Genomic DNA, 26,981 nt, shown 5'->3' with positions numbered 1-26,981 from the left:
GGTTTGTATTTTTTATCCTGTTTGAGTCTTCTGTCATTTCTGTCATTTCCAGTTTCTGTGTCAGCACTATCTTGGTAGGTGTCAGGGTGTGGTGACTCAGTGAACGTCAGGCCCTGAGGCGGATACTCCAAAATAATGACTTATGAGACTCTAATGCAGGCAGAAAGGTATGAGGTTAAGAGGAGATACAGGGGCACACGTGAGCTAGGAATACATTGTATTTTAGGAAGGAGTCCAAAATGAAATTTGTAATTATAAATTTATAAGCTTGGAAATGATAGAAGTGAAGAAATATCTGTTAAAATACAACTTAAATCATCTTCTGGCTTTCCATCAAAGTCTTTTGTTTTGCATTTATTAGAACAGGACATACTATTTTATAAGGAATTCTTGAAAGAAACTTGTTTGACATGAGTCCTTAAGTATGCCTTCAGAGGAGTAGATTTATTTATGAGTACTTGATGTGTTGGCTTGCTGGCCTGGAGTAGAGTTGCCAGTGGTCCTACTCCATGTGGCGTTCAGCCCTCTGTCATCTCAGACACACAGGCATCAAAGCGAGGAAGACAGCTTTGTTAGTACCATCTGGCTATACCTCAGAGGCTCGATTCTATTCCTTTGAGGTAATTCTTGATAATAATTGGCTTAGATTAGGAGCAAAAAAGAAAAAATAGTTGGCTTAAGTATGTTCTTATTTGAAAGGCACCTGCCATATAAGGTGTTCCTTCTTAATTATTTTTTTCTCTGGGACTCTGTTACACTTCTTTTGTTCTCTTCACTGTCGTACATAGTCTCACTGTATTATTCGTATCCCAATAAGCCTGTTATTGTAAGAAATTCTCACAAAGAATTTAAGTCTCAGTTCAAGAGTCCAGTTCAGATTTAGCTGAGAATCTTGAAGAAGAATATTCATATAGGACGTGCGTTGTCCATAAGTTTAATGACTTTTCACAAAGTGAGCATACCTATGAGCAAGAAACAGAATATTACCAGACCCTAGAAGCCCCCTGTGCTCTTTTAATCTCTGCCTAAACCTGGAAGTGTAACCACCATCCTGCCTCCAGGGCCATAGATGCCTTTTGCTTGTTGTTGGAATTTATAGAAATGGAATCTTAGCATACGCTCTTTTGTACCTTTTGCTTAACGTGTTTCTGAGACTGACCCATGTTGTTGCCTTGTTGTAATATTCCATCTGATGAATATACCTCGATTTATTTGTTGCGCTGACAGTGAAGTTTTGCATAGTTGCCAGGTTTTGCTTCTTATCAAGAGTACTTCCATGAATGTACTTTTATTTGTCTACTGGGCACATACGTAATTCTCTCACTTTATACCTAAGCATGGAATTGCTGGGTCATTAGGTATGTGTGTATGTGGAGATGCTGCCAGTTGTCAGAGTGGTAGTTTACACTCTCGCCAGCAGTGTACAAGAATTCCAGTTTGAACACAGCTTTAGTCAGTCACATTCCTAGCATGGGAGCCTGATGGGCCCAACTTGGAGCAGATGTCTGGTCAGTTACAATGAGGGGACCTGGGCGGGGGAGTGGAGAATCACATATTGCAGACATGGTTTGGGGAAGCCCACCACTGATACACTCTAGCAGAAGTAGAGGCAGTTTCTAGGAAATGAGAGATTGAATGAATCGTGTAGATCTCCTAACAGGTTTCAACATAGTATTTGCAAATTAGATGCACAAAGAGAAGCTCTGAGTTGGAGGTACAACTTTAAGTCATCAGCAGAGTAATGTAGTTGAAGCCGTGTTACTAGGTGAGAGTGCCCAAAGAGAATTCATGGAGTGAGATGAGAGAGGTTGGTTCATGGTAGAACTCTGGACACCAGCATTTAAAGGATGACAAGAAAAGTCTCTAAAGGAGACCGGGAAGGTGTGATCAAGGTCTAAGGGAATGTGGTATCACAGAAGCCAAGAAAGAGAATCTTTCAAAGACAGCGATCAAAACTGGTGATTGCTTTTGTGAAGTCAGTGGCTAAAAAGTTATTTGATCTGGAGGTAAGGAGGTCAGTGGCCTTCTGAGAGTAGTTTCAGTGAACTGGTGGAGCAGAGGCTAAAGTGCAGTAGGTACAGATCAGTGAAAGCTACAGGTAGTAGAGATAACAGATGTGGCCAACCCTCTCAAGTCACTTAGCTGAGAAGGGTGAGGATGTGGATTTTGAGAGAAGGCAATCAGAAGGTAGCAGAGACCTGAGCATGCTTACCTGCTGATGGGAAAGTGCTGAGTAAGAAAATATTGAGAACATGGAGGTCTCTAGGGTGGTGGGAAAGGCTGGAAGCTGAGCTCTGGGAAACGTGTTGGTCTTAGGAGGACACAAAGATTCCTTGCACTGCCAAAGGTGAGAAAGCAGGGAAGGGTGATAGCAGAAGTTTGAAAGAGTCCGTCACTCGGCACATGGGAGGTGAATTAGTTGTTGACTGAATGACTATGTTTTCAGGCATTATACCCTGCAGTTTCATTTATCAGTTTTTTTGTGCTTCCAGATCTCCAGTGAAAAGGGATCTTCTGCATAGCTTATGTTACTCAGAAGAGCAGTTGTTTCCACGTCTATCACCACAGCATGTGTAATAGCTTGGAATTATGGGCTTGCTTAAAGAAATCCAGATGTGTTCCATTTATACGGTGCCCATCTGTTTTCAAGTATGGAACATGTCACGCAGATACCTTCAGGTACTTCTGCAATATATAAAAGTTGTGACTATAAACATATGCATGGACTTAAATCAATGTGTGTATGTGTATTCTAGTATGTACACATGTACACATTAGACCGTATGTAGCCAACTATTCTCTTCAGTTTGGGAAAATAGAACATATGTGTATTGACTTTGCAAAAGGATACGACTGCATTTGGGGGTTGTTTTCAGACCTTGGGCCACATCAGTCTGAATGTCTTTAATGGTGATAAGACTTCATCCTTTCAAGGGGAATTTGATAGTTTCCAGCAGCCCCGTGTTGTTAGGAATCGAATCTGTTGCTTTTTCTTATCCAATTTCCAGGATGTGTCTTAAATCCTTTTAAAGTCAATTCCATGACCTAATGATATCTGTGGAGTACAATTGAGCAGTCCCTGAAAAGAGCAGTAATAACGGAGTTCTCACTTGTGGATGTGGGAAGGGCACACGGTCGCACCATGTTATTGCTGGAAGCCCCATACTGGGACTGCTGTCACACAGAGTGCTTTTATAGCAGAATAATTAAGGTCCTCCTAAAAAGGCTTATATTTAGAAGCACTCTGTTTTTATTTTTCCGTATCAGTGTATCACTGTTGCCTTTCAGCTAAGAAATTTAAACTGCTACTCTCTGATTTGTATTCATTATGCACATTATGCTAGTTCCTACCGTTGCCCATTAAACATCCATGTCTCTTCCTCACCCCACGTCAAACAGTTCTTTCCTTTTTCAAGTAATGCTGCTGCTGCTTTGTTATTCTCGGCTGGGCTAGACTTCTGTTTACACCGTACTTTCTACTTCCTGACACTTGACATTTTCTTAGTGCTAGAATGTAAGGTTGGATCACAACAGACTCCTGTTCTTACTTTAAAGGGATAAAAACAGTGAATTAAAAGAAAATCCAACTTTTTTGTTCAGTCTCCTGATGTGTTGTTTTTTTCCTCCTGGATGTGTTATATTTACTTAAATGGCTAGTCATGGGGTTATTGATACATCTTCTACTAGATTTTAATACTGAAAATAAGTTACCATTTTTTAACATCCAAGAGAAACAATATTACTCAAGTTTGACTAGATAGGTAAGTTTTATTTTACGAATTAACTGATGCTGTCCTGAAGACATGAGCCCTCTAACAGGTTTAGTAACTGCTGGTAGTCTCAAAATGGGTCACAGGTGGGATATAAATTGAAAGAAGAGCTGAGTTTGGGTGAGTCAGTCTTTTTTTTCTTTCTTTTTCTTTTTTTAAGTTTATTTTTTTGAGAGACAGAGCACGAGCTGAGGAGGGGCAGAGAGAGGGGGGTTGGAGGATCCAAAGCAGGCTCCATGCTGACAGCAAAGAGCCTGATACGGGGCTTGAACTCAAGAATCCTGAGATCATGACCTGAGCCCAACGAAGTCTGACCCTTAACCGACTGAGCCACCCACGTGCCCCTGGGTGAATCACTCTTGATGTGGTTCAGCTCTGCATGTGTGGTGGGTCTCTGTAAGATTTTCAGCATGATCTTTTAATAAAGTCCTTCTAAAAAAGGGCTGTCATAGGATAAATATGATAGTTTCTCTTTTCCACTTCACTAACGTGTCAGGAGAATGCAGTATTCTTAAGGTTTCTAAATGAGAACTTGAAAGGGTATGTGAGATCTTGTGCTTATTTTTTTGTTCTTATTTTTTCCTTTTTAAAAATTTTTCAATCCCTAAGTAACCATAGTTTTTTACTGGCATGCAGTAAAAAAGTAAAGTTTATTTAATGTACGACCCCTTCTTTTTTTTTTTTTTTTTTTTTTAATTTTTTTTTTCAACATTTATTTATTTTTGGGACAGAGAGAGACAGAGCATGAACGGGGGAGGGGCAGAGAGAGAGGGAGACACAGAATCGGAAACAGGCTCCAGGCTCTGAGCCATCAGCCCAGAGCCCGACGCGGGGCTCGAACTCACGGACCGCGAGATCGTGACCTGGCTGAAGTCGGACGCTCAACCGACTGCGCCACCCAGGCGCCCCTACGACCCCTTCTTAATAGGTTACTTCTCTCTGTAAATGGTTATTTTAGTGTTTGTTTAGCCTGTTGTTTTTAGCATTGTTTTATTTTGAAACAATCTAAATGCAGTAGGAAGAAAGTTCAGAAACAAATTGTTGACAGGATGCCATTCCCCCTCAAATACAAAGATGTTCTCTAACCACAAAATGACCATCAAACTCAGAAAATTAACACTAATACATTACCACCATCCAGTTTGTGGATCCCATTCAGATATTGCCAGTTTTCCCGTTAATGTTGTTGGTTGCAAAAAGTTCAGAATCACAATTGAATTTGTCATGTCTCCTCTAGTCTGGAACTGGAACATTCTTTCTTTGACTTGCAGTGACTTTGACTGTTTTGAAGATTACAGTTATTTTGTAGAATGTCTCTTTGGATTTGACTGATGTTCCTTGTGATTTGATTCACTTTATGTATCTTTGTTAGGAATTGCACATGTGTTGCATGTGGTCTCTCTTCAGTGCATGATTTCAGTTTGGCCCCATTACTGATAATGTTCACTTTGATCACTTAATTAAGGTGGTGGTATCTGCGAGACCTCTTTTCTTTGAAGTTACTGTTTTCCCCTTTGGAATTAATGCTTTTGTGTGGAGGCAAATTAAAACTGTGTGTAAGTATCTTGTTCCTTATCAAACCTTAATTTTTAATTATATCAGAATGGACTTAACAGTTTCCTGTTTTCTTCAGTGGGTTATAATCTGTTACTATCATTATTTATTTGAATGCTCAAATGTGTTCTAGATTTGACCATTGAGAACTCCCTCCAAGATGCTACAATTTTTTCTTGTGTGTTTCCTATGTTTCACATATGTTTCATATGTGTTTCATATGTGTTCATATGTTAAAAAATAATAAATAATAAAATAAAAACATAAAGTGAAATAAAATACAATAAAATAATAAAATACAGGGGGCACCTGGGTGGCTCAGTCGGTTAAGGATCCAACTTTGGCTCAGGTCATGATCTCATGGTTCAAGAGTCCGAGCCCCACATTGGGCTCTGTGCTGACATCTCAGAGCCTGGAGCCTACTTCAGATTGTGTGTCTCCCTCTCTCTCTGCCCTCCCCCTGATCAACCTCTCTCTTAAATGAATGAATATTTTTTAAAAATTTAATTTAAAACAAACAAACGAACAAACAAACAAACTGTAGGGGCACCTGGGTGCCTCAGTCAGTTAAGGATCTGACTTTGGCTCAGGTCATGATCTTGTGGTTCATGGATGAGCCCTGCGTTGGGCTCTGTGCTGACAGCTCAGAGCCTGGAGCCTGCTTCGGGTTCTGTATCTCCTTCTCTCTCTTCCTCTCTCCCACTCCCTTTCTGTCTCTCTCTCAAACAAACATAAAAAAGTGACTTAAAAGTGTAAATACGTGAAATCGAAATGTCTTATATAAACATATATACGTTAAACATTTGAATCTTTTAAAATGTTTTCTATTTTGTTGGTTTTATTTATAGTTTTACATATTAAAAGCCATGAGCTCCTACCATTACTTCCAATTTCATCCCAACACTACAGCATTCATTCTAGTTTTCTTCTTTACATATTATAACTCCTTTTTTGGTAGGATAAGTCTGCCTTCCATTAATCTTGGTATATTTGATCAGTTTTCCTGAGCGTGACGGTCTGTCATCTCTGCCACCACTGTTTTCCCTTACATAAATGCCCTCCTCACCTGAGTTGGGCTCTAACACCTTGTTCTGAGCCTACCTTCCTTGCATATGCCCCTCTTCATTCCATTCAGGTCCTAACACCCCACACTTATCCCCTTATGTGGACACCCTCCTCGCCATGCTTAGGCTCTTTACCCCCATGCTGGCTGCCCCTCTGCATGACTGACCTCCAGCCGCCCTTGAAGTCAGACTCCCCACCTTGGGCCAGTCTTCTGCCCCTCCACAAGTGCCCTTTTCAGGAGAAATACTTAGATTGAAGAAGCGTCATGAGTTCCAAGCAGGAAAAATAAAATTACATCTGTACCTGACACGCAGTGGTGAAACTACAGAACCCAAATGCAGAAAGACCAAAGAAAATCTCACAGAAAATCTTAAAGTTACAGAAGATGTTTTAATTGAAGCCAGAAAGCAAAAGAATATCTTCAAAGTTTTGAGGGGAGATAAAAATCAACCTGGAACATTATGTTAAGTAAACTATCATTTCAACAAAATAGAGGCTGAGAGACTAAAGGTTGTTACTGAAAGTTCTTTTGTGGAAGAATACAATTGAACATGTGAGAAAACAGGATGTAAGAAGCGAAGAGCAAAATAGGAAACATACAGATGAATCTAAGAAACAATCACTATATAAAACAATAGTCACAATAACAATGTAGGGTTGCTTTTTATTTTTTTTTTAAATGTTTATTTTTGAGAGAGAGAGAGGCAGAGTGCAAGTGGATGAGGAACAGAGAGAGAGGGAGACACAGAATCCGAAGCAGGCTCCAGGCTCTGAGCTGTCAGCATAGACCCCAACACAGGGCTCGAACCCATGAACCGTGAGATCATGACCTGAGCCAAAGTTGGATGCTAAACTTACTGAGCCAACCGGGCACCCCACAACAATGTAGGGTTTCTAAAAAATAAAGCAGAACTAATTGCTACTTTAATAATAATTATGATTGATACAATCTAAATCCTTGTTATTCAGCATCAGGGTAGAGAAGTTAACTTTACACATTAACCAAGTAAGAATGTAAATGGCAAACATTAAAGGGTTAGGGGAAAAAAACATATACTTTCAAATCAATAGAGAAAAGTAAAGGAGTATTTTTTTAAAAATTAGTTATTAGAATACAAGAAGGAAGCAAAGGAAAATCAAGATAAAGAGAAAACACAAAAAAGGATGGCAGATACCCATAATTATCTGAGCTAACAATAAATGTAAACAGATTAAACTCAATTGCGAAAAGGACAGAAATCGCCCGTTAACAACATAGACTGAGGATTCGACTACCCATACAAACGATCTCATTGAAAACAGTACTGAAAGTTATACTGAGCAGAATCTAGTATTTTTTGATACTAAAAAAAAAAAAGAAGAATGCAGAAGAAATATTGAACAAGGAAATGAGTAAAATACAAGAATAGAAGTGAATAAAACTTTATATTTCAAACCCTGTTGTATGCACCTCTTACTGTGGAATGTGTGGCACAGGCAAGTACGCTCCTCGGTTAGATCATTGTTTTGCTTTGAAGCTTGTCCTTGGGTTTGTTAGAGTTTGACCCTGTGGTACATCATGGTTAGCACCTCACACTGAGCTCTTGAGCTTTTGTGATTTCTTTTTGCTTCTTTGTACTCCCCTCCCCCCCCCCCCCCCGCACAAATCAAACTAATACATAGTATCTCATTTTTTATGAACCGCTCTGACTTGTCTCTAGATTACATTTTAAATCTGCCTAACCAAAATTGCATGTTGTAGCACACAACGGGCAGTTATCTTAACTAGCGCGCTTGAGTTTCAGGTACCACATGAATCATTAGTGTTAAAATAAGTTTTTCTTTTTGATTTGGATTGTCCAAGAGTAGTTTATACATGTTTGAAACAGAACAGAAAGAGAAGTAATGCATACAGCATTTGGCTAATAACCAGCAATAACTTCCACATATTGAGTTGAGTAGCTCAGCAAGACCACGTTTATATCCCTTGGGAGCACTTGGCATTTAAGCAGGTCTTTCCTTCATTGTCTGAACTGAACTCAGCAGGATCCCTGAAATTATATTTGTGTGTGTGTGTGTATGTATTTTCATTCCTTTCTTCCTTTCCTCAGTTCTCTTCTTTCCTTTATTCATTTCAACAAGGAAAAACTTTCAGGAGCAAACAATGAAGGACTACAACCCATATAGAAGATATTAGATGAATTTGCTTGTCTGTTACCAAACATGTTGACATGTTGAAATATTAGAGTATATTGGCTTAAAAGTACATTATTTACAGTTAATAAATTGGTTTTGGCATCATTGTATGAATGCAGTTTCTTAATATTTGTGATAGAAGTACTTAATATTTTTTTCTCTTGTTAGGTCACTTGTGCCGTGAAGCCTTTTTTATTTTACATCGGTTCCAATAGCATAGAGCTGGTTTTAACAAGTACTGTTTGTATCTTCCAAGGTCCCCTTCCTTGCACTTCATCTGGAAACAGAGCTCACTACTTCCCCAGGTGTGGACACAGCAGAGGATAACCTGTGCCAGGTGCAGTTCCACATCCTGTTTCCCACACGATGATGGTACTGCCCATGCAGTGAGGCAGTTTAAAGAACAGGGGCTCCTAACTGCTTGTTTTGCTCATTTATTAACAGACTTTAGACAAATTACCTAACCTCCTTGTGTTCAAGTATTCTTAAAATATGGGAAACGACGTGCACGTGGATGTTTATAGCAGCTTTATTTATAATTGCCAAATCTTAGAAGCATTCAAGATACCCTTCGGTAAGTTAGTGGATAAATTGTGGTATATCCAGACAATGGAATATTATTCAGCACTAAAATGAAATAAGCAACATGGACAATAATATTAAAATCATCAAACTTGGGGCATCTGGGTGGCTCAGTTGGGTAAGTGTCTGACTTCGGCTCAGGTCATGATCTCAGTTTGTGAGTTCGAGCCCTGTATTGGGCTCTGTGCTGACAGCTTTGGAGCCTAGAGTCTGCTTTGGATATTTCTCTCTCTCTCTCTCTCTGCCTCTGTCCCTCCCCTGCTTACACTCTGTTTCTGTCAAAAATGAGTAAACATTAAAAAAAATTTTTTTTAAATCATCAAGCTTGCTGAGAGACTATACCTTAATTATTCCTACCCCCAAAAAGAAATGGTAATTATGTGATTGGTGCTATTAATATGGCAATCATATTACAGTGTATAAATATATCAAATCAACATGTCATATACCTGTAATGTACACAATGCTGTGTATCAAATGCATTTCAATAAAAAACTTAAGCTATCAAGCCATGAAAAGTAGAACCACCTTAAGTGCATATGCTAAGTGAAAGAAGCCAGTCTGAAGGCTACTTACTGTATGATTCTAACTGTACGACCACGTTCTGGAAAAGGTGAAACTGTGGAGGCAGTAGAAGGATCAGTGGTTGCCAGAGGTTGCAGGGGAGAGAGGGAGGCAGAGCACATAGGATTTTTAGGGCAGTGAAATTATTGGGTGAGATGCTGCGGTGGTGAGCACAAGTCACTAAGTACGTGTTAAAACTTGTAGAATATACAGCCAAGAGTGAACCCTAATGTAAACTGTGGACTTTGGGTGAAAATGATGTATCAGTGTAGGCTCACAGATTGTAACAAATGTACCACTCTGGTACTGGATGTTGATATTGGGGGAACTGGCGGGTGGGGTGAGAACTCTCTGTACACTGCTCAATTTGCTGTTCTAAAATTGATCTAAAATATAAAGTCTGTTTTTGAAAACGGGAGGGAGGGGCATGCTGGATTAGCCCCCACAGGCTCTTGTTTATCAACTTGTGTATCAACTCCTGTTCTCTAGTCACTTCCTATTATATTAGTGCTAAGCTAATTTTCTCGATAAATTGAGTGATAAATACATTTGAGTGGAAAAAAGGATGGGAAGTAATAGTACATCTCTCCTATCGTTGCTGGAAAGATTAGGAGACTGCATGTAAAACTTTGAGCTATACAAAGAGGGTGAGAAGAATATTCGAGATGGAGAACAGCATGTACTACATTCCTGAGATCTGAGAAGCTTGTGTTCTAGGATTGAGAGATAACCAGTAGGATTAGAGTAAGGCAAGCAAGGAAGAGAGGGATGAGATGAGACATGCAGTGTTTAAGTCATATAGCATCACATTGGCCATGATAAGCTTTTATTTTGTTGAAGCCTAAAGGGCAGCCGTTGAAAAATTTTAAGCAGTGGAGTGGGGTCATTCTATTTAAAGATCATCTTTGTTGCTTTGAGGAGGGCAGCTTGGAGGAGAGAAAGGGGGGAAGTAAGTAACCAAGTTTGGAAACTATTACAATAGATCATGCTTGGCCTGGACCAGAGCATTAGCAAAAAAAAAAAAAAAAAAAAAAAATGGATAAACTATGCAGGTTGAAAGGTTCAGTTGATGGAATTCATGGCATCAAGAATGATTCCTGGGTTTGACTTGAGCAGCTAGCAAGATGGTGGGTCAGTTACTGCAGGGAGAAGGTGGACCCAGAGGAAGAGATTTCGGGGGGAAATCAAGTTTTGTTCTGGATAAATCTAGTTTCAGATGTATGTGGTGATGTAAGGGGAAATGTTAGTCCAACATTTGGATGTCCTAGGCTGAACCTGGGGAGAGGTCTGACTAGAGAGTTGAGGGACTAGAGATAGAAGCCTGCTGGTAGTATGTTCAAGAGTGAATGGGAGTTGAGGATGAGGTGGCGTAGACAAGCTGGAAAGGTTTGGCTGAAGAGAGCATGTGAATGGGGCAGCAACCGGGGGTCTATGTGGTTAGTGGAGGGTCTGGAACTTTTTAAAGAGGAGAGAGAGCAGAGCATATTTACCTACTACATCTGTAGTGTGAGAGTGGTAGAGGGAGTTAAGATTTTGAGAAAGTCTGAGATGTAGAAGATGGAGAGCATCTGAGGAGGGCTTGGCCTGTGGGGAGGAAGGTCACTTGATTGCAAGAGAAGGGAAGGAAGTGATAGTAAAACTAGAGTTCTGTAGTTTTTACGGCAGGAAGATGAGGGAGTTTAGGGTATGAGTTGGCCGTGGAAGGTAGGTACACTGGGCAGGGCTTTCCAGGCAGGGATGGTAAAAAGGGCAAAGGCAAGGAAGCATGCCACAGTGTGCAGTAGTCAGGAAACGGCAGTACTTGTGCACGTCTGGAATCGAGGGTTGGGAAGCAGGTGGTGCTGGTGATGGTAAGGTGAGACTGGAGAACCGGACAACAGTCAGCTCGTGGAAAGTTTTCTTGGGAACAGTTTCTCTTTGTAATAGAAAAATAGAGGTTCTTAAATCTAGAAATAGTTTGACTTTATATGACTTCAGAAGATTGGAATAGGTCTTAATGTGGAATGGATTGGTGGGGGGGCCAGTTAGGAAGCTGCTGCAGCGACCTGGGTGAGATGACATGGACCTGAATGAGGGCGGTGGAGGTAGAGACAGGGGGAGAGGATGGCTTTGGCGACTCCGTGTGAATTAGAGCCAGTAGACCTTAGTGGCAGTTCAGCTGTAACTGCTGGTCTACCAGCTGATTTTATGGACTATTGTTGTTTAGGATAGCCCTCAGTCCTCTAGTTCTAATAGCCGGTCAGTAGTGGTGTGAGTTCATCAAGGAATAAAGGAGAGGAGCAGTGCTATGGAGGAACAAGGAAGCTCAGTTTAGGAGATACTGAGCTTGAGATACCAGTGGGCTGTCCCAGTGAGGAAATCTGGTGAGCCTCCAACAGGAATCTCGTTGCTCCCGGGACACCCGATGTGATGTGTCTGTTATTGTTTGATTCTGAACCTTAGGAAGATTTGCTTGTTTGGGGTTCAGACTACTATTAATTTGGTACTGAGTAAAACAACATGAAGCAAAGAAAATATTCCCAAAAAGAAAATTAATAATACACTATCAGGATTCCAAAACTATTACTGCCTCATGATCTAATCATACTGCACTCTAAAGAAAAAAATGGCAAGCAAAGATTTATGTGCAAAGATGTTTAGAATCAGTTTAGCTGCAATGGTGGAAAATTGAATACGATACATAGATAATAAATTGGAAGGTATACATTGGTGTTAACTGTGGTAATTCTAGATGATGGGTTTTCTGGTGACTTTTCTTTTTGTGCATCTGTGATGTGTAGATTTTCTAAAATGAGCATGCGTTCCTTTCTGATGAGGAAAAATCTATAGAAATAGTGTATAAAATGGAACTGTCCAACAGTAGGTAAATAGTAAATTTTGGCACACCCATAGGATAAGTGGTTATAGAGCATTTAAAATTTTGTTTATGAAAAATTTTTGAGGTAGATGAATGCTTATAAAACATTAATGATCAGCTCTCTCTGGACTACGATTACATGAGTGTATCTGTAGAAGGGCTGGAATAAAAAGCCAGGGGGTGGTGGGATTGTAGATGCTTGTCTTCTATTTCTCAAGTTGCCACAATTTTCTTTTCTTACATTTCTTTTTGTCTTTTTTTTTTAATTTTCTAGTTTTTAAAGGGCTTTTTACTGCTTTTTTTCTACTTTCCTTGAAAAATGTTGGGGTTTTTTTTCCCCTACCACATTAGAAACTGTAGATTGAGTGGTTTCCTTTAAGTGTTTAACGTACACATGTAATTATAACTTTTTAAACAAAGTCTTACGTTTTCATTGTCTTTGCCCTCCTCCTGAATTGGACAAGGATCTTCACATGTTCTAAGAATCCATTCATTGTAACACACCTAACCTTGTTTAGTTTTCTACTCATTTTAACATCAAAAGATGGTTTAAAATTTCTTAAAATGAGTTATTTACCACCATATTTTATAGCTTTGGTGTTTGTATCAATTTCCTAGGGCTTCCATAACAGATTGGGTGACTTAAACAACAGCTTTGTTTTCTTAACAGTTCTGGAAGCCAAAAGTCTGAAGGAAAGGTGTTGGCAAGTTTGGTTTCTTCTGAGGCCACTCTCCTTGGATTGTAAATGGCCATTTTCTCATGGTGTCCTCACAGGGTCTTTCCTCTGTGTGTGCACATGTTTGTGTCTGAATCTCCTCTTATAAGGACACCAGTTATACTGGATTAGGGCCCACACTCATGTCCTCATTTTGACTTTATTACCTCTTTAAAATACATTTATATTCTTAGGTCCTGGACATTAGGACTTCAACATGAATTTGTGGGTTTGAGGGAAGACATGACACAATTCAGCCCATTAATGGTGTTCTCTTGCATTCTGCTTCCATCTGGGTTTAGTTCCATTCTTCCTGAAGAAGTTCTTTAATAAAGATGTATAGGAGAGAAACTGTCATCTCTGTATATCTGAAAGCTCTTCATTTCTTTCAAACCTAAGTAAATATTCCTGAGGATAGTGTTCTGGGTTGATGGTTATTTTCCCTTAGCACCTTAGAGATATTCATATGTTTATTTAACATATATATTGAGCCCCTAGATTGTGTGTCAGGTGCTGGGGATACATACAGCCATAAACTGGACCACCTCCCTGTCTGTGCCCAGGGAGCATGCCCTCTAGTGGGAGGAAAGGGAATAGCATTTGTACAGCTTGTCATTTCTCTAGGGTAAACAGCTACGGGTGGAATTGTTGGGTCACCCAAAAAACTGCCAGAAGTTTTCCATAATGGTTGTGCCATTTTACATTCTTGCCAGTAATGTGTGAAAATTAATTCCTTTTTAAAGTTTCTGTATCCTTCTGTGCTGTGCCTGGTGAAATATTGCCTAGCTCATTAGTTTTCTATTGGTTTTATCCAGTCTAATATTTTTCTAGTCCATTAATCTGACTTTCTGACACATACGTAGAGTTATTTTTCTGTTTCCAGAAATTCTAATTAGTTGATCATAGTTTCTTGTTTTATTTCTATTTAGTATGATAATTTTTTTGTTGATTTTTCGGGAAGCTAATTCTTCCTTTTATCTCTTTAAAGACCCTAAATATAATTTACATTAAAGTCTGTTTTGGATGACTCTCATTTTTATTTTCCATAAATGGAATTAATCTTCAAAGTAAATTTGTTGGTTCTTTCCTAGCATTTAATTTCTCATAAATTAGAATTTTGGATTATAGACTCTAGGAGTTTATTTTTCATTCTGTACTCACCCCTTCTGGCTAATAATTTTACATTGCTTAAAATTGGGATCCTATGGCCAGAGCCCAAAATTGGCTCTTAAATTGCCATCTTAACATCCCTGTCCTGGAATGTTGCAGCGTTATTGGAGATTCCACAGATCAAGTCATTAGATTATTCGAAGGCTTAGGGCACCTGGGTGGCTCAGTCAGTTAAGTGTCCAACTCTTGATTTCAGCTCAGGTCATGATTTCAGGGTCATAAGATCGAGACCCCACATCGGGTTCCATGCTTTGCATGGAGCCTGCTTAATATTCTCTCCCTCCCCCTCTGCCCCTCCCCTGCTCCCTCTCACTATCAAAAAAATAAGTAAATAAATATCACTGGAAGGCATGCCATGGGTTGCTTTTAGTTCCTTCTACCCTGAAAGAGTCAAACTCTCAGGTACTTCTTACAATTTTCAGAAAAAAAGGTAAAAATATGACTGTCACAGAGTTATAAAAATGAACACATATTAAAGAATTAACTCTGGGGCGCCTGGGTGGCGCAGTCGGTTGAGCGTCCGACTTCAGCCAGGTCACGATCTCGTGGTCCGTGAGTTCGAGCCCCGCGTCGGGCTCTGGGCTGATGGCTCAGAGCCTGGAGCCTGTTTCCGATTCTGTGTCTCCCTCTCTCTCTGCCCCTCCCCCGTTCGTGCTCTGTCTCTCTCTGTCCCAAAGATAAATAAACGTTGAAAAAAAAATTTTTTTTAATAAAAAAAAAAAATGAACACATATTAAAGAATTAACTCTAATGAAGTAAAGGAACCAGGCAGATGTTATATTCAGCCAAAAGGAAGAATGAAAAGTGCACAAAATTAGATGGAAAAAATAATTTTAAAATGAATTGCAGTTAGAGATAAAACTGGTTAGGGGTGTGTGTGAGTAGTCAATTGGATCACTACCAGATTGGACAAAATTTATGTACTTATCCGTTAATTACCTGTGGTTTACAGATAGTTGCGGAACGGCTCCAAACCGGTACAAGGGCCAGAGTGTCTTAACTTGAAAAAGTGTGCTGTAGACAATGTACATTTTTCTGTTGAAACACTTTCTTCCATAGGACCCAGAATCTAGCTGACTATCCACTTGGGCCTCGCTTGTCACATTGTGTTTCTGTCTCGTTTTTGGTACAAGGAGATATGTATGATGGTTTTGAATAGAACAGAGGGGTCCCTTAAGTGTGAATTTATACCACCATCTTGAATGGAAACTGCATCTTGATTTTATTAACAGTAATAAAGATAATCAACCTAAAATATGGCAGAGCTCCAGAAAAAGTCTAATCTTGTTAATTGACCCCAACACATGCTCATTATATATCTTCTTTCTGTTAACGCCTGCGCCCATTTACTTGAAGGCTCAAACAAACCTCTCCCATATTAATGATTCCCTTTTGTCCTCTTCAAACTAGAGCTGTCTCCTCTTTCTCATAACCCATGTCTTCCTGCACTCTCTGCCTGTCAAAGATCAGGGGAGCTGGTATATCTTGAAGCTTGGATTCCAGCTTGTTCTAACTGCAAAGCCTGTGTTCTGTCCCGGAGACCATCACCTTGCAGGAAGATTTAAAGAAGAAATGGCTTTTGAGCTGGACCTTGAGGGAATGACAGGATTTGTTAGGCAGAAGTGGATAAAGAAGGCACTTTAATGATAAGTCCACGACTCTTGGCTTGTTTCACTGCGGCCTAAGTTCGTGCTGTAAGAGAACAGTACGTGATAAAGCTGTGGAGGTGGGTTGGTCCACGCTGCCCTTGCTGAACTCATAAACTGTACCTTATACTTTGTTTCCCTTAATCTTTATACCAGCTCTACAAGGTAGAGAATTCCCACCCAACCCTTGAGAAAACCAAAGCAGAAGTTAGCCCTGTGACTTCTGTGATCTCCCAGCTGTTAAGTGGCTGAATTGACTTTAGAATCCCAGTTTTTGCACATCCAGGGCCCCTGTTCTTTCTACTTTACATAGGCTGTTGAAGTCTAAGGAGTTTTCAGCAGGTTGCAAAGTGATTAGAATTATATTTAGGAAAAACACATACTGAAGAGAAGCCCGAGTCCTCTTTTGTCATGATACTGAGTGTCCTTTGAAGGCAGTAACCCTTGACCCAGCGCTAAACACTTGGTATTCAAAATGATTTTGTGCAGAAATTTCACATAGTTCCCTGAAAGCCATGGAGCATCCCCTAGAGCCCAGCTACTCAGACTCAGAGCGTAATCTTCACACCCTTACTTCAGACCTACTAGATCAGGAATCCCAGGGTGAAGTCCAGGAATCTGTGTTTTTAGCAAGCCCTATCTTCTTTTTTTTTTTTTTTTTTTTTTAATTTTTTTTTTCAACGTTTATTTATTTTTGGGACAGAGAGAGACAGAGCATGAACGGGGGAGGGGCAGAGAGAGAGGGAGACACAGAATCGGAAACAGGCTCCAGGCTCTGAGCCATCAGCCCAGAGCCCGACGCGGGGCTCGAACTCACGGACCGCGAGATCGTGACCTGGCTGAAGTCGGACGCTTAACCGACTGCGCCACCCAGGCGCCCCACAAGCCCTATCTTCTTAACAACAGATGGTATTGGAATATTCAGGTGATTCTTTAAAAAAAAATTTTTTTTTTTAACTCTCTTCCTTATTTTTTCCTTTACTCATTCTTTCCTTTTTTCACTTTCATTTTTCCCGCCAACACTTTCTTTTTTATTAAAATTTTAAAAATGTTTCTTTCTGAGAAAGAGAGAGACAGAGTGCAAGTGGGGGAGGGGCAGAGAGAGAGGGAGACACAGAACCCAAAGCAGGCTCCAGGCTCTGAGCTGTCAGCACAGAGCCCGATGCGGGTCTCGAACTCACGAACCGCGAGATCACGGTTAAGCAGCCGAAGTTGGATGCTTAACCAACTGAGCCACCCAGGCACCCGCTCTTTTTAAAAATTTTTAATGTTTATTTATTTTGAGAGCAAGTGAGCACACGAGCAGGGGAGGGGCAGAGAGAGGGAGAGGGAGAATCCCAAGCAGGCTCCACACTGTCAGCACAGAGCCAGACGCAGGGCTCAGTCTCACAAGCCGTGAAATCGTGACCTGAGCTGAAATAAAGAGTTGGATTCTTAACCCACTGAGCCACCCAGGCTCCCCTATTCAGGTGATTCTTAGAGGCATACACATGCTTGAGAAAGCCTTGGTATTTTTCTCTGGCTGCTCTGCATTTCCTAGGTGACAAGTGGTTGCCTCTAAAATGATTTCCTCCATAGTAGACCAGAAACTTCATCAGCACATTAAGTGATAATGGGTACTTTCTGATCAGGAATTATCACTGGCATCTAGGAACCTGACTCATAGACTGTCTGGCTTTATACAGACCCTAGCATAAAATTTAGTATGTAAAAGTGGTTATCTATAGAAAAAAGTCCGGACAGATACATGCCAAATCACTGTTAGAAAATTATCCATGGCACTTGTGGAAGAATGGTAAGGTAGACTTTATTCAGGGAGACCACAGCAATGGGGTTTTGCAGTGGGGGGAGAGATGGGCTCAAGTCTGAATACAACAAGGAAAAAAAACGGGAATTTATTTCCAAGGAGCAAGGTGAGGTGGCAGTAGGAGCAGTGGATGGAAAGTTACTACCAGGATAGGGTAATTCTGTGCTAACCTGACCTACCAGGATTCTTGCTGAAGCCTGACTAGAATGATCAGATAATGCCAATACCTGGGGGATTGTGGGGAATGAGGAATTTGATTAGATATCGAGGTGGGGAGGATTCTGGCTAAACTGACGGGATTCTTGCTAAAACTGGGTTCTTAGAGGACATGCCCAAGGATGGGGCTCCATCAGGCTTAGAGGAGCTGGACTAAAGTTTAGTCAAGAAGAGAGTCTTTATCACCACTAACAGCGATGATCTCTGGGGGAAGTTGTGGGATGGTGCAGAGGTAAGGGAAAGGCTTTTAATTTTTATGCCCTACATTTCTATTAGACTTTTATACATAGAGAATCATATCATTAAATGCATTTATATTACTTTTTTTTTTTTAACACTTATTTATTTTTGAGAGACAGAGCACAAGCAGGGGAGGGGCAGAGAGAGAGGGAGACACAGAATCTGAAGCAGGCTCCAGGCTCTGAGCTGTCAGCACAGAGCCTGACGTGGGGCTCGAACACATGAATTGTGAGGTTGTGACCCGAGCCGAAGTCGGAGGCTTAACTGAATGAGCCACCCAGGCGCCTCTATATCATTAAATATTTTTAAAGAAGTATTTTGGTAGAGAATTGTGATGTGTTTTCAAGTGGATATATTTTTCTTAGTTTCTTATATTTTAACTAAAAGTAGTAGGAAACAAAAAAACAGTACAACATCCATTATGCAAACTTGGAAAACTTCTGCATATCTTTACTCATTGAGAGCTACATCTGTTTTAAGAAATAATCAGATTTTTTTTCTTTTTCATTGTAGTTATTTTTAGAAACAAAATTCAAATGAAGTCTTAATATGACAGATATCTTGTTGTAACTAATAGCCTGTGTTGTGTTTAATACTAGAAATATGTATTTGGGTTTTTTTAATGTTTATTTTTGAGAGAGCATGCAGCGGGGGGAGGGGCAGAGAGAGAGGGAGACAGAATCTGAAGCAGGCTCCTCACTGTCAGCAGAGCCCGACACGGGGCTCAAACTCATGAACCTGAGGTCATGACCTGAGCTGAAGTCTGACACTTAACCAGCTGAGCCACCCAGGCACCCCTGATACTAGAAATATATATGTTTGAATGTTTTGTTTCACTTACTGAGAACTTCGTTTTGATTTTGAGCATAATGGAACATCATTTGAGTCACTCATTGTTTCATTTTTCATAGCAGTGAGCACATTTTTAACTACCTGATTTAACAGTGCCGACTCGCATAAATGAAGGGTTGGAAATCCAATTTGGAAAAGAATTCTTCATTGCATAGTTACTGGAAAACTTATTGCTAGTAAACTCTTCGCAAGGTGATAACAATAAAAAACAAAAGAAAACTGGATGTTGTGACCATGGTACTAATTCTTCTGGAACAGGTTCTTTTGCCTGTGAACCAGTTTTTCAGTGCCCTTTCTTTCTACTAACTACCACAGTGTCTTTGTGCACATAGTGCACCATGATGTCATCTGGCCTTCCTTTGGGTCCAGTACAGTTGTAAACACAAGCACCAATGCTAAAACATGTTCCATAGAAAAGTGGCCATTTAGATGTTTTAGGACCAGCCATTCTATCAAGTAGAACTTTCTGTGATGATGGAAATGTTCTGTTTTGGTGCTAGCATGGTAGCCGCTAGGCACACGGAGCCCTTGAGCACTTGAAATGTGCAAAGATACTGAGAAACTGAATTTTTAGCGATAATTTTAATTTTAATGGTCACATGTGGCTAGTGCCTACCATATGGGACAAGAAAGCAGTCAGAAAGGTGTAGTGAGCTTCTCCAAGGGTTTATCTGGGAAGCTGAAGTTTTTATCATGCTGGTCCCGTAAGGTTAAAAAAAAAAAATCTTCCGGTAAAGACACTTATTTCAACTTTCCCACTTTTTCTAAAAGAAGAAATAATCTTTCTTACAGGTTTTGTGTGTGAAGCTGTGTGGAAATCTGAAATACAGTCAATCACATCTTTATAGTACAGTGGTGCCCCCTGATGGTAAGCTTTCTTATCACTTTTTTGATTCCTACGCTAAGGTGTTTCCATTTTTCCAAATAAAAGGAGAAATACGGGTTTTGAACAAAAAGGACTTTCTTATGCCCCTCCATGTTCTCCCCGCCCCACCCTTAGTTCAGTTCCTCCCTCTCTGCTGCCATAATGTCTCTGATGTCTTTTGGCAAACTCCCACCCCATCGATCATAGGATTTATAGATGAATTAGAAACAGTTTCTGCCTTGAAGAACTTAACTCTTCACCTGGCAAGACTTTAAGCAGATAATTATAATAAAATGTTATAGAATGCTAGAGAATATGTAAATTGTAGTATAATGAAGGCCCTATAGTAGTGCCTTATTACAGGAATTCAGAGGGTTATGAATTCCATATTTAAGCGTTCCTATAGAATCTTGTATTCTAAAGTTATTTTTTAAAAACTAAATTTTACCTATTCCTGTATTCCTACTTTTTTTTCCTTAACAGAAATAACCGTTAATTATAGACATGGCCTTCCCTTGATAACCCTTACTTTGCCATCCAGAAAAGAGCGTTGTCAATTTGTGGTCAAACCAATGTTATCAACAGTTGGTTCATTTCTTCGGGACCTACAAAATGAAGATAAAGGTGTCAAAACTGCAGCCATCTTGACAGCAGGTATATATATATTTTTTCAACTTGTCTTTTTTTCTTCTTCTGAACCATTGTTTTGTTTCTGTTCTAGATAGTTGACTCTTTAATTCATTATATAATAAATGGTTGACCTTTACTGTGTCCATTTTTGTATATCTGTGATACAAAAAATTAACTCTGTTGAATAAAAAATTAATGGGATAAGTTTAATGTACGTTTTAGTTACTTATTTCATAAACTTAGCCCAAAGGTTTTTTCTGAGAAAATTTTAATGACACAGAGGCTACAAATAGAGATAAATGACCAAATTTTCATTTATATTTTATTGTAGTGTTACATGCTCAGAATAAACTTATTAAAGTGTTAATGATTACTGTTGCAGTTTTGAAAAGGAAATATTCTTCCCTCTCCAAGTTCAGAACCAAATAAGGTATAGATATAGAAGTTGGAAAAATAGAAATTAATTTATTTACTCAACAGATTGAGCATCTAATATATGCCAGGCAATGTGCTAGGTGCCAGAGGCAAAGAACAATAGAAATTAAAAAAAAAAAACAAAAAAACCCACAAAACCTCCTGCTCTTATTGAGGTTGTATTTTAAGAGGAGAAAGAAAAAGATAAAGAAGTAAAATATGCAGTATGTCAGATAATGAATATTGCCAAGCAAAAGCAGAGCGGGGGACAGTGGTGGGGAGGGAGGTGCTCTCCAGCGGGGGAGTGTAATGTGGTGGTGGGTGCCCACGAATGGGGGGTGTGGGGGAGTGTGGTGGAGGGGGAGATGCTCACAGAGTGGGGGGCTGTGTGCTGTGGCAGGAGGTGCTTTCAGAGTGTGGGGCTGGGGGGGAGGTATGGGGAGGAGATGCTCTAGGGGAGGTGGGGTTCCGGGGGTGGGAAGGGTGCCCGCTAAGTCACCCTGGAGGGAAGACCTGGAAGGGAAGAGGGAGCTGTGTAGATGGGGGAAGTTTGGCTGGCCGAGGCCCCGTTGTGGGAGCCATTCTTACTGTGACTGCAAAGGAGGCAGCTGGGTGGAGGTAAGATCAGAGGGACGAAAGTTTTTTTATCGGCTGTTGTAAGGACTTTGGATTTAACTGGAAGGGGAGCTTTCTTCCTGATGAAACCAGGATTAGAGAATAAGGTTTTAGTCCTGTGGCCACTGTGACGTAATACTTCATCCCTGAACTAGACTGAACCGTCACGGGAGCCCTGAACACCCATGGACCTTCACTACAGGGCCAATGCGCCTGCCTTCCTAAGCTCCTGAGAGCAGGCAGGTGTGAGCCCAGTGGGGCACTGAGCACAGTACTCGCCTGGTAGTATGTACCCCGTAAGCACCCCTTGAGTGAATGATACAAGCGAGGTGAAAGCAGTGAGTGACGTGTATACCCTGCTTGTTTCTGAAAAACTAAGTATCTTCGAAACATAAAACACAAAGGAAAAGACTGGAGATCTTAGAGAAAAATGTCTCTTTGGACTGAGTGAAAACACTGTATTGGGGTTTAAATCGATACTTGCCCAAGAATAGGTGAGAAATGCAAGGCTGCATCATTAGCCCCTTCAAAGTGTTTTTTTTGCATCAGTCTTCTGGTGTTCCTGTATTAGTATAAAGGATAATGTAGTACTTCAACTGAGAAACCATAATCAGGTGATTTCTTTTTATAATCCTATTTTAAGGAGCAGGTTTGAAGTCATTTAAATGTAAATTTTTAAATGACACTTGCAAAGTCACATAAAATGGTTGGTGCGTTACTGATCTTTAGAAAAAAAAAAAAAAGAGGCTGTGTGGGTGGAATTTGCCAGCATTTAATTTGGGCTTGAAAAGAGTGTTCGAAGCTTGTCGCAGTTTTGCCCATAGTGTGGGTTGAATTATTTGGCAATTCCTGGGAAAATGATGTCACCCCAGCTGATGAACAGGAACCCAAACAGCCAAATTCGAGGAACAGACCCAGGTGCAAACTGACTCGCTGCCTTCTAGAACAAAAGAACTACAGAGAGCCAGACTGGAGGCAGACAGCCGGGTTCTTCCCAGTTTTACAAGCAGCATTACTGTTGTCATGCATATTAATGTAGCTGAAATAGCTTTGGTTGAATGTAGCCAGGCAAATGCCACGCTAGGAGAAGATACATGTCCTGGACTTTATATCACTTCTATGTGGACTGTTCTAAAGGGAGAAACCCCTACCCAGCGCCAGTTTTTTGCTTTCTTAAAACCTGGATTACATTAAAGGTCAAAAATATAATACAAACTAGGCTATATGAGAAGTTATGCAAAGCACGCTGAGGTTAAAATTTTCCAAGAGATTTTTTTTTTCTGAATTGTTCCTAGGCTATTTGAAATTACTGTTAGAATCTTTCCTACCACTTTCTAACTCCATAAAATAAACTGCACACAAGCAGATGACCCTTTAGGTTTGATTATGTTTATTACTGTCCCTAGCACCCCCATCCCCTAGAAGCTTTGCCTCTATTCACTTTTCCCCAGCTAGAACACCAGGGAGCCCTGTGTGGTAATGGTTGGCAGTGTATTTGGCCACCTAGTTTTAACAAATCAGTCACCTCTAGTAATTTAAAAGTAGGCTTTTAAATGCTACCTGTGTGCCTTACACATTCCAGCCAGGGGCACAGCTGTATGTAGCAGATAATGGACTCTGGCTGAGCAGAGGAAGGTGTCAGCTCTGGAGATTGGCATTTGACAGAAAGCCAGGCTCAGAAGAAGGCAGGAACCGAGGGAGGATGTGAGCAAAATCCAAGTTAGCCTAAGATTCACCTGATGGGCTCTACTCATCTGCACCCCCACCCCCCATGACACCTCCAGTGCTCTGGCTTTGCTGCAAAGAGTTCCCATTTCCCCTGAATCTTCACATGACCTTGGCAGAGACAGCCTCGCCAGGAACATCCACCTGGATCCCAGCTTCCCTGACAGTGAGAAAAGGGAGCACCTGTCTGCTCTGGCTGTCTAGTGTACTCAGAGGTAGAGCAAGAAGGGAGGATTCCCACCCCACATCCCATGGGAACAGTATTGGGTATTAGCCCCCCAAAAAGAAAATGTCCACTACTGTATTGTAAGGACCTGGGTTAGTATTTTTCTATATGTTGGAAAATGGTTCTTATGTTCTAAAACAAGGACGTGATTTTGCTTTGTGTATTTTCTTTCAGATGGCCGTGAAATTCCAGCTACCACTTTAATGGAAATTTTGCTAATGAATGATTTTAAACTTGTCATTAACAAAATAACATATGATGTTCAGTGCCCTAAGAAAGGTAAGAAACACGACTATGCAACTGTCTTAACATTTCCCTTTAGTGGTGGGACTTTTACAGGGAGTAAGCCTAAGAATCTTTTAAATTAACCAAATGACCAAGAAGGCTTTGGAGAACTGATGCCTAAGGTTTTCTAGCAGGGGTATGAATGATCAGTAGAAGTTGCCCAGCAGGGCTTTTAGTCTCATATACTGCTTTTACACTTCTGAAACTTCACTTTAGGATCTTGAAATGCTTAATCTGAAATTAAGGCTTAGAAGTAGGCCTGAAAATCATGAATCTAAGTGTGTATTGTACAATGCTTAACTCTTTTTTTTTAAAAAAGAGACTTGTTTTTGTTTTTTGGCTTTTTTTTTTTTTTTAGAGTAGTTTTAGGTTTGTCAGCAAGATTGAGCAGATTAGTATACAGTTCCCATATTCTCTCTGTCCCCTGCCCCATAGCCCTCCCCACTATCAAGCACCAGAGTGGTATATTTGTTATAGTCTATGAGCCTACACCGGCCCATCATTATTACTCAAAGTTCATAGTTGACATTAGGGGTCACTCTTGGGTTTTGAAAAATGTATAATGACATATATCCACTATTATAGTCTCATCTAGAGTAATTCCACTACCCAAAGTCCTCCGTGATCTGCCTGTTCATCCCTCCCTCCCTCCTAACCTCTGGCAACCAGTAATCTTTTTACTGTCTCCATAGTTTTGTCTTTTTTTTTTAGAATGTTCTATAGTGGGTATCATATAGTATATAGCATTTGCAAGTTTTTGTGTGTACATAAGTTTTCAGTTCATTTGGGTAAACAGCAAGAAACATGATTGCTGGATTGTTTGTTAAGAGTATGTTTAGTTTAAGAAACTGACAAACTTTCTTCCAAAATGGCTGTACCGTTTTGCATGCCCATCCAGCAGTGAGAGTTCCTGCTGTTCACATCCGTGACAACCTTTATGGTTGTCAGCATCTGGGTTTTGGCCATTCTCCTGGGTGTGTAATGATGGTAGCTTATATTTTTAACTTGACTTGCCTAATGGCATATGATTTCACATGCTTACTGTATTCTCTGGTGAGGTGTCTGTTCAAGTCTTTGGCCCATTTTTAAAGCAGGTTGTCCATTTTTTAAATTGTTGATTTAAGACTGCTTCGCATATTTTGGGTAACAATTCATTAGCAGATCTCTCTTTTGCAAATATTTTTTCCCCAGCCTGTAGCTTGTCTTCTCATTCTCTTGGCATTGTCTTTTGTAGGGCAGAAGTTTTAATTTAATGAAGTCCAGTATATCATTTATTTGTTTTATGGTTTGTGCCTTTGGTACATGTAAAAAGTCATCATCATACCCAGAGGCATCTAGGTTTTTCCCAATGTTCTAGGAGTTGTATAGTTTTGCATTTTGAATTAATTTTTGTGAAGGGTATAAGGTCTGAATCTAGATTCTTTTTGTTTGTTTTTGCATGTGAATGTCTAGTTCTTCCAGCACCATTTGTTGAAAAGACTGCCTTTGCTCTATCGTGTTGCCTTTGCTCCTTGGTCAGAGATCAGTTGACTATATTTATGTGGGTCTGTTTCTGGGCTCTGTATTTGATTCCATTGATCTGTTTGTTCTTTTACCAATACCATGCTGTCTTGACTCCTGTAGCTTTATAGTAAGCCTTGGAATCGAGGAGTGTCAGTTCTCTGATTTTATTCTTCTTCCATACCAAGTTGGCCATTCTCGGTCTTCTGACCTTAGAATCAGTTTGTTGGTATCCACAAAATATCTTGCTGAGATCTTGATTGGGACTGTGTTGAATGTGTAGATGAAGTTGGGAAGAACTAATATCGTGTCAGCATGGAGTCCTACTTCCCGTGAATGTGGAATAGGTCTTGATTTATTAAATCCTTCTTTGATGTCTTTCACGAGAGTTTTACAGTTTTCCTCATAAAGATTTTGATCATAACTTGTTACGTTTATACCTAAGTATTTCAGTTTTTTAGGTGCTGATGTAAATGGTAATGTGTTTTTAATTTCCAGATTCCACTCGTTGATGTATATAAAGTGATTGACTTTTATATCATAACCTTGTATCCTGCAGCTTTGCTATAATTGCTTTTTAGATCCAGCGGTTTTGTTTTGTCGATTCTTTCAGATTTTCTATGTAGACTATCAGGTCATCTGCAAACAAAGACACTTTTATTTCTTCACAATCTGTTCATTTTTTATATCCTTTTTTATTTACTTGCATTAGCAAGAACTTACAGTATGATTTTGAAAAGAGTAGTGAGAGGAGACCCCTTGCTTTTTTCCTGGTCTTATCAGGAAAGCTTCAAGTCTCTCACCAATAAATATGATGTTAGATGTTTTTGTCAAGTTGAGGAAGTCTCCCTCTATTCCTACTTTGCTAGGGTTTTCATCATGAATAGGAATTGGATTTTGTCAAATGCTTTTCTGCATTTACTGGTATGACCATGTGACTTTTCTTTAGCTTATTGGTGTGATGGATTGCTTTAATTGAAAAGTTGAACCAACTTTCCATTTCTGTAATAAATCCCATTTGATCATGGTGTATAATTGTTTTTATACATTGTTGGATTCAACTTAATATTTTGTTGAGGATTTTTGCATCTTTGTTTATGAGCGATATTGGTCTTTAATGTTCTTGTAATGTCTTTGTTTGATTTTTGCATTAGGGTAATTGCCACATGGAATGAGTTAGGAATTATTCCCTCTGCTTCTATCTCCTGGAAAGGATTGTAGAGGATTAGTATAATTTCTTACTTAAATGTTGAGTAGAATTTGAGTAGAATTCACCAGTGAACCTATCTGGGCCTAGTGCTTTGCATTTTTAAAGGTTATTATTGATTCAATTTTAAAATAGATACAGGCCTATTCAGATTGTCTAGTAGTTCTTGTGTGTGTTTTGGCAGATTGTGTCTTTCAGCGAATGGGTCCATTTAATCTGGGTTATTAAATTTGCAAGCAAGGAGTTATTCATAGTTTCCTTTATTATCCTTTGAATGTTCCTGGGATCCATAATGATGTC

General features: G+C 39.9%; 1 protein-coding gene across 1 annotated transcript in view; it reads left to right on the top strand.

Moving 5' to 3' along the window:
• MCUB (mitochondrial calcium uniporter dominant negative subunit beta) overlaps positions 1-26,981 on the top strand; it is a 93,377-nt gene that overhangs the window by 51,850 nt on the left and 14,546 nt on the right. Inside the window, 3 exon segments of the mRNA XM_032592921.1 lie at positions 20,007-20,082; positions 20,563-20,733; positions 23,864-23,968. Of these exon segments, the coding sequence (XP_032448812.1) occupies positions 20,007-20,082; positions 20,563-20,733; positions 23,864-23,968 (352 nt within the window).

This window comes from Lynx canadensis, chromosome B1, assembly GCF_007474595.2.
Source record: "Lynx canadensis isolate LIC74 chromosome B1, mLynCan4.pri.v2, whole genome shotgun sequence".
NCBI lineage: Eukaryota > Metazoa > Chordata > Mammalia > Carnivora > Felidae > Lynx > Lynx canadensis.
This window is presented reverse-complemented; position numbering and strand designations above follow the sequence as displayed.